This window comes from Oncorhynchus tshawytscha, linkage group LG04, assembly GCF_018296145.1.
Source record: "Oncorhynchus tshawytscha isolate Ot180627B linkage group LG04, Otsh_v2.0, whole genome shotgun sequence".
Taxonomy (NCBI): Eukaryota; Metazoa; Chordata; class Actinopteri; order Salmoniformes; family Salmonidae; genus Oncorhynchus; species Oncorhynchus tshawytscha.
The window spans coordinates 68,421,662-68,440,848 of NC_056432.1; the positions used below are offsets into that span (position 1 = coordinate 68,421,662).

The window sequence follows — 19,187 nt, forward strand, 5'->3', positions numbered from 1 at the left end:
CAGACTTTACAGTACTACCCAGTATGACCTCTGACACATTGATGTATGTCTGAGTGAAGCATAGACGAGTTGGAGGTGTCTGATACAGGGAGTTAACCCAACTCTGAGACCACTGCACACACAGGTCATTACTTCTCTGCATTATTCATCTACGTTGGCTAGCTCACACTGTGTTATGTTACAGTATGTGAGGTGAATTGCTTCTCATAAGTAATAGTTTAATTGAATTGATTTGGCATGATACATGATTGCATTGAAAAGATACAATCAAACTCAAGGGAACTTCTGTTTTCTTTTTTACTGGTAAGTTGAATTATATGCACATAGTATGGAGTTTCCTCTGAAGCGTTTGTACTGCCTTCTCTTGTGGGAGGAATTGTTCTCATTGGCGGCAGGCCAAACAGGGCGTGTTTAGGTTTACAGATACCGTTCCTCAGTCTGGCCGCACACTATGAGGTATGAGCTGTGGTGAGAGGGTAAGGTTCTACAGGAAGTCATGGGAAATGGTGGTGGAGTAAAAGGACCAGATGAAGAGCAAAGACACAGGCTAACAGCCCTCTTTATAGAGTGGAGAAAGCCTTGGAATGCAGACAGTAGGATCTGGCTTGGTTTTATCTCCTCTGAGATCAACAGAGTCAGGTTAGAGAACTTCTGTGAAAAACAAAAGTTAAGAATGGAGAAAGGAAGATTGATGAACTGTTCTACCGTGAGTTAGTCTGATTTGTCCACACAAACATGCTGTTTTTAAAGTAAGAACAACAGTCTATTTTATATGCTTAGTGTGACCTTAGTATTTCTGCAACCTCACTGAATGCATTCCAGATATGAAGTGAACCCACTAAGAGGATTTATGTTATTGGAACACTGAGAATATGTTTTGGTTTAACTCTAATAGGAACTCTCAATGAAATGACAGGCCAGGGGACATGGATAGAATAGTTTTATCTACAGTAAGATGACATGTAGTTAGAGACTGCTTTTAGCAAACCATGTAGATGAGCCCTTTCATTTCCCTTCACTTTGCCAAATCTATTTTCACAAGGTAGTTTAGTGCTGTATATACCTTTGGGCTGTAGAAGAGAAGACCACTCTGCCCTCTTGTGGTATACAGACACTATGTTCATAGAAACCTTCTATTGGACCACTTTCTCTATAATTATCTCTTCTGTTTTATTTACCTGACCTAATGTGAAAATTGTTTTTTGGGTGTTGATCAGGCTCAACTTGTTAGGGAATTACACAGGGTGTGGTCCACCAAATGGTAGTTAATTGTGTCTACTTAGCTTACCCCCCCCAAAATCCTCAAGTACACATTCAGCTGAGGCTTTAATCTTTGTCCTGTCAGTCCATCAAAAGTGAGAAGCAAATGAACAAAATTATAGTGCACTTTCACTCAGGTGACTGAGACTGATGAGCAAAACCCTGTCACATACTGTATGTACAATATACAGTAAAAAAAAAAAGAATACAGCAACTCAAAATGTACACCATTCCAACAACAATACAATGTCAATTTTTGGCTCAAATCATTTCTGAATTATACTTTACAAAAACTCTTGCTCATACAGAACATAAAGCAACGCTGAATTTAAATTTCAAATAAAGAAATGCAGTGGATTAAAAGGAAAGTCAAGAGATGCATAATTATATAACAAAGAAATGACATTCACACTTTGTGATTCTATGTGTTGAGAGCACATATGTTACTAAAAGCATGTAAACATCAGTACAGTATTTGCAAAACAGGATGTTTTGTGTACCCAAAATAAAACTACCGCAGTTCTTTGTAAAACGTGATTGGCCAGAGTACGGTATTCAATACATTTCAACTCAGGTTTTCCATTTGTATGTCATGTACAGTTTGTGAAACAAAATTAACCCCAACTCTGTTACTGTATACGCATCCCTGCTAGGTTAACCTAATGGAGCAGGCATAAAATAAATCTACATACTGAAGGTTGAAAAGTTGAAAGGTTTGTATGCTATCCCTGCAGTGAAAATATGTGTTTATTTTAATTTTAATTAAGTCATCTTTATGCAACATTTTTGTGTACGGACCCATCACACCTTTTCATTTATCTGATTTCACACGTTTTACACACCAACCGAACTTCTGGAAGACTGCGATGGTCCCCTTTTGATTAGAAAAAATAAATGCCTGAAACTAGATCCCCTACATACTGGTCTTGACGAGAAGAAAAAAAACGTTATCTTCTGCACTGTTCAGCCAATCCGGTAAATGTGGAGGAGGAGTTAAGATGGAGTGTCGCCTTGTTAACGTCCAAAAGCGGAAGTCGCGTCACAGGCTCTCTTTCCATATCCCCTGAAAACCGGAACATCTGGTTGTTGGGGACTTGGCTGAGGCTACTACTGGGTCATCAGTCATTTAAGAAAATACAATGCTATATGGACCTCTTCTTATGAACCTCAGTTGTGGTTTGGCGTCTGGTATCTGAGGTTAGTCTGTCAGTATATTGGTTCATTTATATTGGGGTACCCGTACTTATATGTGAAATAGAGTTTGGAGCAGTCTAATCCTCGTAGAAACTTGTCACCCCGATCGGCTATTAAGATACGTTTGCATGCACCATGGGTAGCCATTAATCACACCGGTATAAACAGTGTTGACCATGTGGGGGAAAACTCAGAGGTGTTGGGAGAGGAGGCTGTCCTACCTCTCATAACCAGGCGCTAGCTATGCTGTAAGATGCTGATCTCAGGACAGTGCAGAGAGCATAATTTTTTATGTGTCTTTTTTCAAATCTTCAAAGTCATGTGTCATGCTGGTCATGTCTCAGGATGTCCCTCTGTTGCAGGCATCACACATCTGTGGACTGGCTGCACTTCATATCCCTGTCAACACAGACAACATTCCTTTTAATCAGATCATAGAAATCACTATGGGGATAATACGTTCCATGCAGAAGAAGTAGGCAACACCAAAGGTAACACTTTATAATACATGTTCATACAAGGAATATTGTGGTAGTCTATAACCATATGTTTTAACTCACTGCAGTTCCTCTTTGAGTCTACTGAATTTGTCCTTCAGTCTGTCGTTCTTCACCAGCATGGGGGAGTCAGGCACAAACCAGGCAGCAATGAATTTAAAGATGACCACTACATGCTACAGATAGAGGTGAAAGGCAGAGAGGCTTGTTCAATCATATCCATGATATTTGGCATTGCTCAATGGCCATTTGGAGTTGCAAGGATAAGGTTGACAAAACCCTAAACTCACCTTTTTAGCTTGACAATTAACAAGTGATTTTATTGTTTTAGACATCCTTTGTGTTTGCTTTTACATCTTTAGTTTTATTGTAAAGTGTCACAATTTTAAATGCCCTTTAAATAACATCTGATTTGATCATGGGTGCAGAGCTTAATTTTTGTTTTTTATTTTTTTTATTTTACCTTTATTTTACTAGGCAAGTCAGTTAAGAACAAATTCTTATTTTCAATGACGGCCTAGGAACAGTGGGTTAACTGCCTGTTCAGGGGCAGAAGGACAGATTTGTACCTTGTCAGCTCGGGGATTCGAACTTGCAACCTTTCGGTTACTAGTCCAACGCTCTAACCACTAGGCTACCCTGCCGCCCCGGAATTCAGTGATTCCTGATGTGCCAAAACTATACTGAAAATAATCTAAGTAGTTTGACGCAAATACACATATTCATGGATGCAAAGAAAGACATACCTCAAATAGGACGACGAAGGCAAAGCGTACAGCCATGATGAGCCAGAACTGGGAGGTGAGGCTGTAGTCAACATCATTTCTGTAGTCTTTATAGCTGGGATAACACACCAGTTTCACCATCAACAATCTCTCTCAACAATTACTGTTATCACTGGACTGGGTTTCTTTCTGTTTGTGACTGCATAGACTCTAGCTACATGTATGCATGCCTGAGGAGAATTGTTTGCTTTGGTTTCTGATTATTCAAACACTCAGTTAATATAAACAGTGAAATTAAGAGATGGGCAGTAAGGTTGAGACAGGCTTTGGTAAATAGTAGCTTCCGTAGTGATCTAGTTGTACCTTACAGATGCCCACCTGCATTGTGTAACATTGAAGCCGCTCTCTGTGATCAGTTGACTGGGGAAAAAATCATTCCGCACGCTCAGGTCTGTTATATGAGCAGTGGATAGGGTGTCGTTGATGTAGCCCTTCATACAGCTATAAGGGGGGGGGGAAAGGGATTATGGTCATATAAAAACAAACCTGCAGTACCCTTCTCCAACTCATGAGGTTTTATGCAGCTAACTGTTAAGAGAACCCCCAAAATAATGCCCAGCACAAAACATACATTTAAAAACATAACTTAGTTTGCTTATACAAAATCATAATTCCATATCCAATTGTCTGGGAATTTGGAAACAGTCACATGGTAACATGGCGAGTCAGTATTATTACAACTTTAGGATGTCCTTGACATCTGCCACCAGTGTTTACCCACAGTGCTTTGTTTCATATGCAAATATACCCATTTGTCCACAGCATGGCAGCATGGTTACTTACGCCAATAAAGACTAAACTAGGGAACTGTTGAACTCTGCCTTACAAAGCCTTTGGACCAGTTTCAATAAAGAATGTATTATTTAATTTATCTCCCCAAGATAATTCGTGATATCAATTTTCGTGATATCCAAATCTTGTTCCATCCCTGCAACTCCCATATGAACTCGGGAGAGGCGAAGGTCAGGAGCCATGCATCCTCTGAAAGACGACCCTGCCAAGCCGCTCTGCTTCTTGACACACTACTCGCATAACCCGGAAGCCAGCCACACCAATGTGTCGGAGGAAACACTGTACAACTGGCAACCGTGTCATCGTCCATGCGCATGGCCCGCCACAGAAGTCGCTAGAGCGCGATGGGACAAGGACATCCTGGCCGGCCAAACCCTTCCGTAACCCGGTCTCCCGGTCGTGGCTGGCTGCAACACAGCCCGGGATCGAACCAGGGTCTGTAGTGGCCCCGCAATCACTGCAATGCAGTGCAATGCAGTGCCTTAGACCGCTGCGCCACTCAGGAGGCTCGAATGTAGTCTTATCAGATGACATTATCTACATTATTACTATGGCATTCATTGCTTTAAGAGTCCAGACGATGCTCTGTGAAAGGTCTAAACTACTGTAGGTGCAACCCATGCACCAGTCACTGCACAAGGTGCTACAGTAGAACTTACTGTACATCAGCTTCTCCGTTGGCACAGGGTCCGTAGTGGTAGCGATAGACCAGCCGAGGGATGAAGTCTGAGGACACCCCAATGACTAGCCCATTGGCAATGACAGCCAGAACACCAATAGCTTCCAGAACTTTGGTCCATATACCTGAGGAATCATATTAAGGGATGAGCATACAAGCCCCAACAAAAACATGGCAAGGAGTTTACCAGAGACGCACAAGCTTTTACATATACTGTTTTAACTCACCAATGTCATTGGTTTTCTTGGGGACTAATCTGCGTTCCAAGCTGACCATCTTGATGGCATCCAGACGGATCTCAAAGATATTGTTGATGAGGGCCAGTAGAGGGGCCAGAGGGAAGGCCGCCACAAAGATGGTGGTGAAACTGAACTGAACAACTGCATGAGGAGAAGAGTGTAATAACACAACAGAGATTTAACATTCAAGACGGGAATGGGAAGTCAATAAAAACAACTGGGCAGAATCATTGAACATAAAAGAGACCATGAATCACAGTGTAAGAGAGAGAGATAGACAATCGTATGGGTGAAATAAATAAAAACGTTGGACTTGGAGAGACAATGAGACATTCATGGAAGGTAGTGACGTACCCATTTCCAGAAACTCATTGAAGAGACTGAAAGAGTTGACGTCATTCAGATCGTAGTTGCGGAGCCAATCACGCAGCTTGCAGATATCACATGGGTCATGGCCCATCTTCTCCTCTTCGCGACATGCATTTTTGTAGCAGTGGCCACACTTCCTCTCCAGCCTCTTAGTTGTAGTCCTTCTGAAGTAACTCTTGAACCAGCTGCACAACAACATAGGACAACCCAAAGTGAGAAAGTATGATGCTCCACTTTGGATGTCTAATTCGGTTAGTTAGAATTCATTCAATTCATTAACTACAATTCATATTTACATGGGGTTTTATCATCTGACTGACAGTCAAACGTTTATTTGCATTACCAAAAGCTTATTCAACACATCAAAGGGCTTATTCAACCTATCTATGTTAAGCAGTTAGATAACCAAAGCTATATACTGTACTTACGGCACAGTAAACTCAAAGATGTTATTCAGTGTCTGTTTGAGCAACATGATGACGGCCATTTGAATGAAGAGGTCAGTGAGGCAGCCACTGGGATGACACTGGCAAGGACAGGAAAAGGCAGATATGGTAACAGTCTGGTAACAGTCTAAAGACAATCCAAACCGTTCAACCATGTCATAATCCCATGTGAAGTAATACGTTTTTTTTTTAAAGTGATGAGCTACCCACCTCCTCCAATCTCCATTTACCAGAAATACGAACATAGCTGCCTGGGCGACCATTTATCCTATGCACAAGAACAGTGTGTTTAGATTCATTAAATGTAAACATTTCAAATACTTACACCTTTATGGTTCAGGATTCAAACATTTCAAGGATCACAGATACAGAAAGCAGCTTCTCCATACAGCTAGGCTGCCCGTGACAGCTGACACAGAGCAGTACCTTACCAACAGTTTTTCCCTTGGTTTTAACTAGGCAAGTCAGTTAAGAACAAATTATTATTTACAATGACGGCCTACCCCGGGTAAAACCCTAACCCGGACGATGCTGGCCGCCGCCCTATGGGACTCCCAATCATGGCCAGTTGTGATACAGCCTGGAATCGAACCAGGTTCTGTAGTGGCGCCTCTAGCACTGAGATGCAGTGCCTTAGACCGCTGCACCACTCGGGAGCCCCATGTACTGTCAGCCCGATCAAATATTAACACAACACACACATGTTGCACTCAGTACCTGCCCAGGAAAAATGCCACATATATGAGTGAGGAGAAGAGGGTGAAGAACTGGAAGGTAAACATCTTAACAGTGAAGCTCCTCTCAGTGGCCGCAAATGACTGTGTCTTCTCTGCAGGCAAGAGCAGAAACATTAATTTAATTCATTGACTCACTTAGGTAAGTACAATTCCATCTGATGGAATTACAGAGATGAACATGTACATGTTTGATTGTAAATTAAATTGTTCAATGCAAACATATGTGCCTCTTCAGACTCACCTATCTCACACAGCTTGAAGGCCACCGCCTTGTTGACCTTTCCGGGTAAGAGTGGAGAGGAGTTAGGGATTGTGCAGGTCTGCATGACTTAGAGGGGTTACTGGTTAAACTTACTCTGGTCATAACTTGCATGGTGAAGTAGTGTAGTACAGCACCCAACATTACTGCTACAGTGTTGGCATGGTCCCTTACAAACTCCCATGTTCCCTCTGACAGCTGCACGGCAGCAACCACACGGAACACCACCAGAGCCTGGGTTAGCCCGATGATCAGAACCAACTGGTAAAAGAACACACACACACAGTGAGGGGACAACTTTGACTGAACCGGAGCTAAACACTGGTATAGCCCAGGATGAAAACTGCTACGTCTGTGATGCAATATAGCACTGAGTGACTGACTGGGACTGACCATGAGAGTGACCAGCACCAGAACTAGAGTGCTGCGCAGATAAGAATGGCGAAACTCTTTGGGATGGAAGTCTGGATCATTCACTACTCCCAGGATGAGCTCCTCCTGCAGGCCAAATGGAACAATATTCAGGATTATACCACAGCATGAGTCTGAGGTCATATCAATCACAAAATGGGTCCCTACCATAAGATGACAGTAATCAACGGGACATTATTTTTGTTATTTGAAAGACTATATGATTGGGTAATATCAATGAGTAACATACAACCTAAACCATGCTAAAACCATCCTATAGTATACAGTAAATCCAGACATATAATTACTTAGGCCTAAGTGAAGCCATACCTCTTCCTCACACCAGTCAAAGACTTTCCATTTGGACACAAACGTTGCTTTGTGTCTCTTCCACAGCTCGAGAAAAATGGTAGCTGGAAAAATAAAAAGGACAAGTCATGACAGTCAAGATTTATCTGAATTAAAAATGTATTGGATGGAAAGAATCAGTTTTATCCTGTGTGAGAGACTTACCCCAGACTGCCATGAACATAGCAAAGGCCACCGTCCCCTCATTGTCAAACAGATGACTCACCTGCACACAAGACACATTTTGAACATACAAACTTTATTAACTATTTTTTTTAAATAGTAACATTTGCAATGCAGTATGGTAGAATGACATGAGTTACCTTGGCATAGGTACAGGTGTCACGCAGCTGCCATACTTGACACCACTTGTCACACCTCGGGCACATTACGGTGTCAGACTCACAGACCTCCTTTCTGTAATATGAAGACACACAATGCACCTTCAGAAACACATGAGAGTTTTAAAGAGGAGCAACTCCATGTAACCTATTTTTTCTTCCAACTAAAACGTCAGCACCAATCAGCTTAATAAAGAGTTTGGCTCAGTGGGTCTGTCAACTCACATGAGGGGGCTGGTGTTGAAGAAAGCCAGTGCATACAGGAACACAATCACACCCAGAATGGCTGCAGGGACCAGCAGGATGGTGTACCAGCCCAACCACAGGTAATACAGAGCCACCTTCTCTCCAAAGTAACTCCTGACAGACATAGATACATTTCAGTTTGCATGTTCAAATTCAATCCAGGAAAAGGACATTCCTAATCAGTTAACACCCCTTACTAGGTTTCCAGGGGGATTAAAATAATATTGAATTAATTAATTAGTTTCACAGTTTAGTTTAGTGTCATCTTGATAATTTCTCTTTCACACCACTGAGGTAAAAGACATGTTGTATTACTATTTGCATGCTATATATTTAAGCAATAAGGCATGAGGGAGTGTGGTACATGGCCAATATACCACAGCTAAGGGTTGTTCTTAGTTGGTTCAAACTAAGCTTGATGATGAGTTGGTTATTTGAATCAGCTGTGTGGTGTTAGGGGAAAAACCAAAACATGCACCCAGGGGCGGCCCCAGGACCGAGTTTGGGAAATCCTGCTTTAGGTAAGCACATCACATTTAGCTGCATCGGCAAACCCAAAAAGTTCTGTGTGGATATAACCACTAGCTAACATACTTCCTGGAAACAGAGTTAATTGCTTTGAAAGTGAGAGAGATAGACCTTTTCTTATTTGGGCAAAAGTCTGTTCTCCACCCTCTCTCCCCAGTCCTCCTACCTCGTTGACCCTGAAACCGATAAATGGTCAAGGAGAGTGACAATGTTTTGTAGGAAACGAAAGATGGTCCTCCCTTCCTCGATAGCCTCCTTTTGGCATGGAAGCAGAAGTGAATCCTACATGATTCCTTCGAGGAAGAGTTTTAATCTTCCACACCCACTTTGAAATCAGCTATTGTTTTCTTGAAGGAGAAAAGCATGCAAACATTTAAAAACAATATTCTATTGATCATTTATCTACATTTGTTTTTAATCACTGTATACATTTACTTGGGGATTCCACCCTGCAAACGTCATTTACGTCCATGTGCTATTGCACAAGGAGTCTTATTCCATACAAGCACAATTTTGTTCACATTCCCCCTTCTCGACGCCTCTCCTTGATCACCTATGACCTTTTTCAAAAGGAGGCCAGAGAGGACGGAGGTGAGAGGATGCAGGAGTTGAGCAAATCCAATTGAGGAAAGGCCACTGTGAAACCAAAAGACACAGAAACACAGCAGGATATATAGAAGGTCTTACCTGACATCATCGACAGGCTGGGTCGTACAGAGAGCAGACCATCGTGCCCACTTTTGTTTCAACACCTTTTGCTTGTTCCTCTATAAAAACAGAAAGCGGCTCATACTGTAGATGTATTTCACATCAATGAATTTCATATGGGCTACTTACGATCATACAAGGCATAAACAGCTACAATGCCCCTCAAAATTGAACAAGTAATCAGGTATACTAATCAGATATATTCATTATTATTAAGGAGAAGTTTTTTTAACCTCATGCAGGCAGAACGTGGCCTCAAAGACACCCTTCTTCTGGAGCTCTTCGAGGTTCTCTGTTGTGTTGAAATGAAAAAGAGAGTTAGGAGTGACGAACAATTGAAGTCAGGGACAAATATGTTGCTAAAGAGATCAATGGAGGGAGCACTTCACATACCCCCTGTGTTGATATGGGTGTGGTGTAGGATGTAATGCACTACTCTGATCCTGAAAAAAAACAAGAAAAAGGTAAGAGAACATGTTGGAAGTTAATGTGTTTTGCGTATGGAATGGCAAGAGTGAGAGTTCAATGCATCTCACCTGGTTGAGTGAGGGATGATGACACACTTGCGGTCGCCGCTCCAGTTGCAAGCATCAGACACCTTTAGTAGGTACCTGTACTTGTCAAAGATCTCCTTTGGGGCCCGGACACCATAAAACACCTTGTCATCATGAACGATTTTCTGACACAAAAACAGGCAAAGTACAAGATGAGCATTGAACCAGGTGAAATTGGATCATTTTGGGAGGATTGGCCATACAGTATAACTTCCACACATTCTCTACAGTTGTACACATCCCAATAAAATATTGTACACATCCCAATAAAAGGAACCTTGCATCAACAACGCTCCATATATAATTTAAACGTGATTCAATCAAGTAACAAACTCACTGTCACTTTCATGTTTTTCTTCCTCAGGTGGTCAATAAAAGCCACCTGCTTCAGAAACTTTGGGTGATCTTGGTCCTCAACTTTGTCAGCAACTAGAACATAATCATATGTCCTCTGCTGGTGCTGTGGGAAACACACACAAGCTTTTCTGTATTCTAGGGACTGTGTCATACAAACAGGTTGAATAATTATCACCTGTATGACTATGTGTGTCTCGAAGTTATGAATGCGGTGAAATTAATAGATGGTGTGTGTTGTGTTGTCGCTTACCAGAGTTGGGAGTAATGCCTCCATGGTATTGTCAAAGCCATCCGTGTTTCTCTCCTGCAGCTCATTACCATCCTAAAACACAGGGTAACAAAGAGGAACAATGTGACATCTCTCTTGTGATACAAAGGCTGGCCCTTCTCCCCACCTCACTGCAGTGGTCTGCCAGGCATGTGCCAGTCAGCATGGACCACAAGGAACCTCTCAGCTAACATAATGGTCAATGATGTGCCTTCATTCACTACAGCTTAATTGTCATTGTGGCTTCACTATCCTGTCGAAAAAAGGGACACTAGGCAAATTCCTTTTTACAGTTGGTCCATGAGATGTCAATAACACACATCTCTAATCAGAGGGGTAAAACAAATAAAGGCAACTGGGCCATCCCTCTTGCCATCTCTGTTGTTATGCAGGTTTCTCTCTAAAGCCTGTCAGTCTTTCACTTTCAGTCTTCCAGACTTGAGGCAAAGATGAACAGAGCAAAGTACTGTGAGATCCTTGATGAAAACTGTCTCCAGAGTGCTCAGGACCTCAGACTGGGGCGAAGGTTCACCTTCCAACATGACAACGACCCTATGCACACAGTCAAGACAACACAGGAGTGGTTTGGGGAAAGTTTCTATGTCCTTGAGTGGCCCTGCCAGAGCCCGGACTTGAACCCGATCTAACATCTCTGGAGAGACCTGAAAATAGCTGTGCAGCAACGCACCCCATCCAACCTGTAGGAGCTTGAGAGGATCTACAGAGAAGAATGGGAGAAACTACCCAAATACAGGTGTGCCAAGCTTGTAGCGTCATACCCAACAAGACTCGATGCCGTAACATAATGTGGAAAAACGTCAAGGGGTCTGAATACTTTGACGGCACTGTACACGGTCATACTACAAGGCAGGAAAGTTACAGGAAACCTCAGCTACAATGAGCCACAGTCAATGTGTTCGCAGTCCAAATAAAACATCTGTAAAATGAGGGTGTATGTGACGTTTGACCCACATCTAGTCCATAGATAAGGCACTGTATACCACTTTTGTTACAGTAACATAACACAACTCAGCATACTCACACACAAACGTATTGATTTCTGCACAGGCTATAGCAAGATGGCAATAGATTTTAACCTGCTATGAGGTCACCTCTAAAAAGCAGTTTCATTGCCATAATCCATGAGTGAGTATAACATTTTTAAAATACATTATTCAGTCCAACTGATTTTATAATTATTCAAAATACTGTACATGAAAACATGTTTCCTAAGTGGTTTGCAGGTGAGTTGTTAATAAATAATTTTCCTCACCTGCTCTGGATTCTTGAAGTACATGTTGCAATACGCTCGTAATCCAAATTGAGCGAAAAATGATCACATACTCTGTCGTTGGAGCGCCGTTTCCTTCATTACTCACGAAACGTTTACCCTTACTTCAGACATGGAGCTCTAATTATACTAAAAGTACAATATTAAAAACTTCTGTACTGAGCTAAAGATAAGTTGACTTCACTTCCGCGTTTCTGAGTCAATTGCTTTCAGGTAGGTAGCGTCACTGCTTCTCAAAAGGTGAGGCGCTGATATTGAGCGCTTCTCTTGGAATAGCAATGCGGCCATCCGGTCATAGTAGGACAGTCGCAGTCGTTTAAAAGGTTTACAGTTAGTGACAAAAACGGAGTCTCTTTGTATCTCTCTACCTTTGAAAGTGCATGCAAATGATTGTGCTTTGGTTATCTGTGAAACCAACGAATGCATTTAATTATTTGACGTTGATATGAATGTAGCAATGCATATTAACTCAAACACATTCTTCAAATAGTATAATATAATGATAACACGTCGGATAACTTCTAGATTAATCACAAATTAAACACTATTGGCTTCACATCAACCATGGAAAATACGGGAACAAATATTCATAAGTGACAAAGAAACGATTTAGTTGTGGGAAGACTTTACTGCGCCAAAAATCAATAATAGTTATAGCAATAGGAAAACTAATGCCACTTACAAGGGTCTACTACAAATACAATTGTTTACATTACACTTCCACCAGTATACTTGACAGCTAAATTCAATATTCTTTGGACTTCAAAACAGCCACTTACATTAGCATTACTGACAAGTACTTTTCATGTCTGAAGTTAATATTCAAAATACACATTTTACATTGATTCTGATAAAGTCAAGAGGCAGAAACCATTCCCTTGATTCAGAAAAAAACTCCACTGGTTGAGGTTCTACAGGGAAGCACTAAAATACTGTCCATATTTAGGGTCCTCCATTATTTCCAGAGGACTTCAATTGATTGATGCATGTGTACTCTCAGTCCTCCTCTTTCTCTGACACCTTGCGGAAGTTCTTCCTTTTGACGTTCCTACTAATGACGAAGCCAATAGGCGGCTGATCCTTCCTATCAATCAGCACGCCCTCTGCGTCCCCCACCGGTGTCCACTTCCTCTTCCGCTCACTCTCTTTTGGGCGTTGGGGGGCGATTGCTTGGCCTATACCCTCCTCTTCTTCATCATCTAAGTGACAGAGACCCATCCCTGCCTTAGTTCGATCAGGCTTGTTAACTTCTGCAGATTCATCTTTCTGTGGCCGGCTAGGTCTGGAAAACACGATCTTATGCTCTGAGCTACTACTCTGGCCTTGGTTGAAAGTAGGTGTAAAAGGCTCTTCAGGATCATCTTCCATCGTGTTCTCCTTCTCCTTCTGCTGCAGGCTTTGTATGTACTGCTGAGCCACCATGCTATTCTTGCTGTCACTGGTCTCTGGCACATCCTCCAGGTCGTAGCGAGTCCAGCGCTCAGGATTCACCAGGTAATCTGGCACTCCTCTCTTCTGAGGAGGCTTGCTGACCAATTCCCCCACCTTCTCCCCATACTTCTTTCCACTCGGCAGCAGTGGGGGTGGAGGGGGACGTGCAAAGACCCCATCAATGACATTGTCCTGGCCCAGATGGGACGAGGACAGCTTAGCGGCACTCTCCAGGCAATCAAAGATGCTTCGGCTGCGGTTGGAGAAGCTTGAGCTGCCACCTGTTAGACTGAATGCAGGTTTCTTGGGACCGGGACCAGGGCAAGAGTTCTGGTGCTCTTCATCATCAGATGAGGACAAGTCTTCCACCTCTGGGTCTATGGACTCATTACACTCTTCAGGGTCGGAGTCACTCAGAGAGAGGTTATCTGTCAGCTTGATTGCGTCACTGTTGGACAGCTTGTTACGGCCACCGTCTCCGTGGTCCTCTTGCTCACACATTGCTCTCAAGTGCCTGGGTCTGATGCCACAGGAAAAAAAAAAAACTACTTTCAAACAGTCAAGGGGTCAAGAGCCTGGAAGAGTATGAGAGGGTTGTTTTGAGTGGTAATTGAAACATATATGGTAATATAGCATGCATTATAATATTTTCACTTTGTCAAGAAATGACTGACCTTAGCCTAGTAGAGCTGCAACACCGACCACTTTCTGTATCCGTGAGGTTCAAGGGTGGCGGGAGTCCTTCCACCCTTAACAGACACACAGAAAGATATACATTAAAAACAGCCATACGGATCTAGTCATTTAAAGCTTAGGCCTATACTGTAAATAATAAGTACATTGCCAGGTAAAAACAATGAAACTATCATTTCAGAGCAATTGCACAACATCAACACAAGATGTCAAGTGTGACATCAGGTGTGGTGAGTCAACTGCAGATGAGTAGGCCTATAAGTCCTCTGCAGCGTTGTGTGAACATTAAGTACTGTAAGTGGGTGCATCTGTACCGAGGGCTTTCAAATAATTTAATGTTTGACATCCTACGTAATGTTACCGTTTGTGTTAGTGTGAGGACGTATCTTACTGGAGTTGCAGACTCACAGGTTGCGGGAGCTGGTTGGGATGCTGCTCAGCTCAGATAAGACAACAAATGTGTGGGGATTGATGACAGCTCCAACTTTTGCCATGGTGTGACCAATACCAGACTAAAATGGTGTAGCGACAAGCTGTAAAAAAATATATATATATATTTTTTTAAATACACGCAGATCAGTCTTTTACCCACTCACTGCATATATGTCAATTGTGATTACATTGCATACATACAACCAGACTCATATACTTAGATGGATCTGCATACAACACAGTAGCTCTGGTCCATCACGCAACGACAATGAGTTGCCTTGTATACCACCCATAGAGATATTGTAGTTAGAGGACACAACATTGTATCTGTCCCATTATGATGTCTGCTAGAGCATGGGCAAAGCAACTGAAGCCATCTCAATTTTGAAGTAGTCAATTTTCTCCTTCTACTATGGGATTTGTAAACAAACTGAAAGGGTGCATACTGCCACCTGAAGTGTTGTTTGAACAGGTATAAAGCTAAGGTTGGCAATTTACTACCACCTGCAGTTATGGGATGTTTGCTCATGAGTATAATTAATTGGGGCGGCAGGGTAGCCTAGTGGTTAGAGCGTTGGACTAGTAACCGGAAGGTTGCAAGTTCAAACTCCTGAGCTGACAAGGTACAAATCTGTCGTTCTGCCCCTGAACAAGGCAGTTAACCCACTGTTCCTAGGCTGTCATTGTAAATTTGTTCTTAACTGACTTGCCTGGTTAAATAAAGGTACATTTAAAAAATTGTCTGCTCCCTTCATCAACCTGGATGGAATTATGTGATCCTTCCTTAACCTATAGGATGTCCCACCTTGTTGACTGACTACTTAAGCATGTTTAAAGTCCTCAATGGCTCTGCCCATCCTAAAACGGGCCTGATTCCTACATCTAGCTCAATGATACTGCCAGAGAAGCTCTGGTCCACGATTGTGCAAGCAGCTAGTAGTGCAGATCAGGATCTTTTGACGATAATGAAAGTACTCCTAAACGTCTTTTGGGAGAAAGTACACCCTGTACATACAGAGAAAAGTAATCCCGCAAATTACAAATATGTTTAATTTGATGAGTTACGATGAAAGGATATGGAAAACGACAAAGGGGCATCTCGTCGTTGTGCGATGGACAAGAGCTAAAACAGCGACCACGCCCCCTAACATTAGTAGCTACTTCGTGCGTATCTCAGGCCTCCTAGCTAGCTTTTGTTTGTCATGGTATTTGACGGGAAGACAGCATAACAACATGGAGGGTTGAGTAATTCACCACGAAGTAAACCAATTATGGAAATCGACATTGGATATCTATTAGCTAACGTCAAATAGTAGCCTCGTTGGCTAGCTAACTTTAGCTGTAGCTGACTTTGAATAAAGGGAGGGTGGAACATAAGACAACCACACACAAGCATTCTATATCTTACAATACTTCATCGATACGTTGGAATGTGTTCAGTAAACTACCTAGCTACTACATAAAGCATTCAAAGCTGATTTGTGTTGCTAGCTAGCTGCATCTCCCGCTTTACCTTCTTCACGCTGGCGCTGCAACTTCGGTTTGTATGCTGCAATGTACGCTGGGTAGGGTAGTTTTCCCCCGCTCCTGCCTTTAGTGGGCAAATAACCCAATCGTCATACCTTACCGCCACCTACAGTAGTCTAATGGATTGTAAATGTAATGCCAGTGTAGGCCTACATCAGAGTTTCTAAACATACATCTAATTCGCTGAGATTTAACGGTGGTTGGCATCCAATTTCTGTTGCATTACTGCCACCAAGACTGGGGTATAAATTCGCACTGAGCTAAAGGCTAGAGCTGCCGCTTTAAAGGAGCGGGACTATAACCCAAAATCCCGATATGCCCTCCGAAGAACAATCAAACAGGCAAAGCGTCATACAGGACTAACATTGAATCGTACGACATCGACTCTGGCGCTCATCAGATGTGGCATGGCTTGCAAACCATTACAGACAACAAAAGGAAGCACAGCCGAGAACTGCCCAGTGACACGAGTCTACCAGAGGAGCTAAACTACTTCTATGTTGCTTCGAGGCAAATAACACTGAAACATGCATGAGAGCACCAGCTGTCCCGGAAGACTGTGTGATCACGCTCTCCGCAGCCGATGTGAGTAAGACCTTTAAACAGGTCAACATTCACAAGCCCGCAGGGCCAGACAGATTAGCAGGATGTGTACTGTGAGCATGCGCTGACCAACTGGCAAGTGTCTTCACTGACATGTTCAACCTCTCCCTGTCCGAGTCTGTAATACCAACATGTTTTAAGCAGATCACCACACTAAGGTTTCCTGCCTAAAAGGAACACCTATGTTAGAATGCTATTCATTGACTACAACTCAGCGTTCAACACCACTGCCCTCAAAGCTCATCAATTAGCTAAGGACCCTTGGACTTAACACCTCCCTCTGCAACTGGATCCTGGACTTCCTGATGGGCCGCCCCCAGGTGATAAGGGTAGGTAACAATACATCCGCCACGCTGATCCTCAACACAGGGGCCCCTCAGGGGTGCATGCTCAGTCCCCTCCTGTACTACCTGTTCACTCATGACTGCACGGCCAGGCACAACTCCAACACCATCATTAAGTTTGCCGATGACACAACAGTGGTAGGCCTGATCACTGACAACGACGAGACAGCCTATAGGGAGGAGGTCAGAGACCTGGCCATGTGGTACCAGGACAACAACCTCTCCCTCAACGTGATCAAGACAAAGGAGATGATTGTGGACTACAGGAAAAAGAGGACAGAGCACGCCCCCATTCTCGTCGACAGGGCTGTAGTGGAGCAGGTTGTGAGCTTCAATTTCCTTGGTGTCCAAATCACCAACAAACTAACATAGTCCAAGCACACCAAGACAGTCATGAAGAGGGCACGACAAACCTATTCCCCCCAAGGAGACTGAAAAGATTTGGCATTGGTCCTCAGATCCTCAAAAGGTTCTACAGCTGCACCATTTAGAACTTTCTGACTGGTTGCATCACTGCCTGGTATGGCAACTGCTCGGCCTCCGACCGCAAGGCACTACAGAGAATAGTGCGTACGGCCCAGTACATCACTGAGGCCAAGCTTCCTGCCATCCAGGACCTCTATACCAGGCAATGTCAGAGGAAGACCCTAAAAATTATCAAAGACTCCAGCCACCCTAGTCATAGACTGTCTTCTCTGCTACCGCACGGCAAGCAGTAGAGCGCCAAGTCTAGATCCAAGAGGCTTCTAAACAGCTTCTACCCCCAAGCCATAAGACTCCTGAACGTCTAATCAAATGGCCACCCAGACTATTTACATTGTTGTTATCATCTATGCATAGTCACTTTAATAACTCTACCTACATGTACATATTACCTTAACTAACCGGTGCCCCCGCACATTGACTCTGTACCGGTACCCCCCTGTATATAGTCTCAATATTGTTATTTTACTGCTGCTCTTTACTTACTTGTTACTCTTATTTCTTATTCTTATTCATATTTTTTTAAACTGCATTGTTGGTTAGGGGCTCGTAAGTACGCATTTCACTGTAAGGCTGTTGTATTCGGCGCATGTGACTAATACAATTTGATTTGATTTGAAATCATTATACATTATACTGATCCACAAAATGGAAAAAATGGCGAAAGTAAAAACATTTAAATGACCCTGCCATCTAACCCTACACTCATTAAGACTATCGGTATGAACGCTAAACCAACCTTTCTGAAGCATACATCACTCATTGACCTATCCCTCTGTACTGTCACAGATCTACTAGGCCTACTCACAGGGATTCTCTCAGGATCCCTCACTGCCTCAGCATAAGACACCTTCTGTACGACTTACTCTGACTCTGGCCAACTCAACCTGTCACTCTTGCATGCACTCTTTCGATCCCTAGCAAACATGGGCACCCCACAGTTGACACACACAACCTTTTCCACCAAAACTTCCAGTGTTTCCCCTACTAATACCCAATCGTTTTTTTTTCTCAACAAAAAATAAATTTGAATAAATTTGAAATATACTATATCATTTAGGCCTAATTCTAAGAGAAAATAAATATATGTATATGTATATATATATATATGTATGTATATGTATGCAGTTTGCTTGGTGGACTGTGTTTCTTCACATAGCCCAAATTGAAATAATTTAGTAGGATAGTCAGTTAGGCTCATATGATTAGGCTGTACAAAATATTGATTCATTTGGTGAGAATTGAAGGGTTTTCAAAACCGTACAAAATTACCAAACATCCAGTTTGAGGCCATTCACATGGTAAAATGCATGATGCACTAATTCCCAAGAATAATGATTTGCCGACAGAATGTGCGTGGTTTTG

The 19,187-nt window shown here is 42.6% G+C and overlaps 2 protein-coding genes across 5 annotated transcripts; both read right to left on the reverse strand.

The window, feature by feature from the left end:
• Window positions 1-925: 925 nt before the first annotated feature.
• On the reverse strand, window positions 926-12,605 carry LOC112249289 (anoctamin-9). Its single transcript, XM_024419098.2, has 24 exons — window positions 12,292-12,605; window positions 11,001-11,072; window positions 10,731-10,853; window positions 10,376-10,518; window positions 10,233-10,282; window positions 10,073-10,131; window positions 9,819-9,898; window positions 8,583-8,717; window positions 8,340-8,433; window positions 8,182-8,242; window positions 7,999-8,081; window positions 7,651-7,755; window positions 7,354-7,518; window positions 7,240-7,276; window positions 6,979-7,090; window positions 6,472-6,529; window positions 6,244-6,341; window positions 5,801-6,000; window positions 5,435-5,587; window positions 5,188-5,332; window positions 4,055-4,177; window positions 3,698-3,791; window positions 3,015-3,127; window positions 926-2,853 (listed from the first exon to the last, which is right to left on the reverse strand). The coding sequence occupies exons 1-24, from the start codon at window positions 12,313-12,315 to the stop codon at window positions 2,820-2,822; spliced, it is 2,361 nt and encodes a 786-aa protein (XP_024274866.1). The 5' UTR covers window positions 12,316-12,605; the 3' UTR covers window positions 926-2,819.
• Window positions 12,606-12,917: 312 nt separating this feature from the next.
• On the reverse strand, window positions 12,918-16,601 carry LOC112249290 (protein TSSC4). 4 transcript variants are annotated; one of them, XM_024419101.2, is made up of 4 exons: window positions 16,379-16,601; window positions 14,842-14,966; window positions 14,415-14,489; window positions 12,918-14,315 (listed from the first exon to the last, which is right to left on the reverse strand). In XM_024419101.2, the coding sequence occupies exon 4, from the start codon at window positions 14,239-14,241 to the stop codon at window positions 13,306-13,308; it is 936 nt and encodes a 311-aa protein (XP_024274869.1). In that variant the 5' UTR covers window positions 14,242-14,315; window positions 14,415-14,489; window positions 14,842-14,966; window positions 16,379-16,601; the 3' UTR covers window positions 12,918-13,305. The 4 variants fall into 4 exon arrangements, with proteins under 4 accessions (XP_024274869.1, XP_024274867.1, XP_024274870.1 ...); XM_024419099.2 differs by having other exon boundaries at window positions 14,825-14,966; XM_024419102.2 differs by having other exon boundaries at window positions 14,795-14,966.
• Window positions 16,602-19,187: the final 2,586 nt, after the last annotated feature.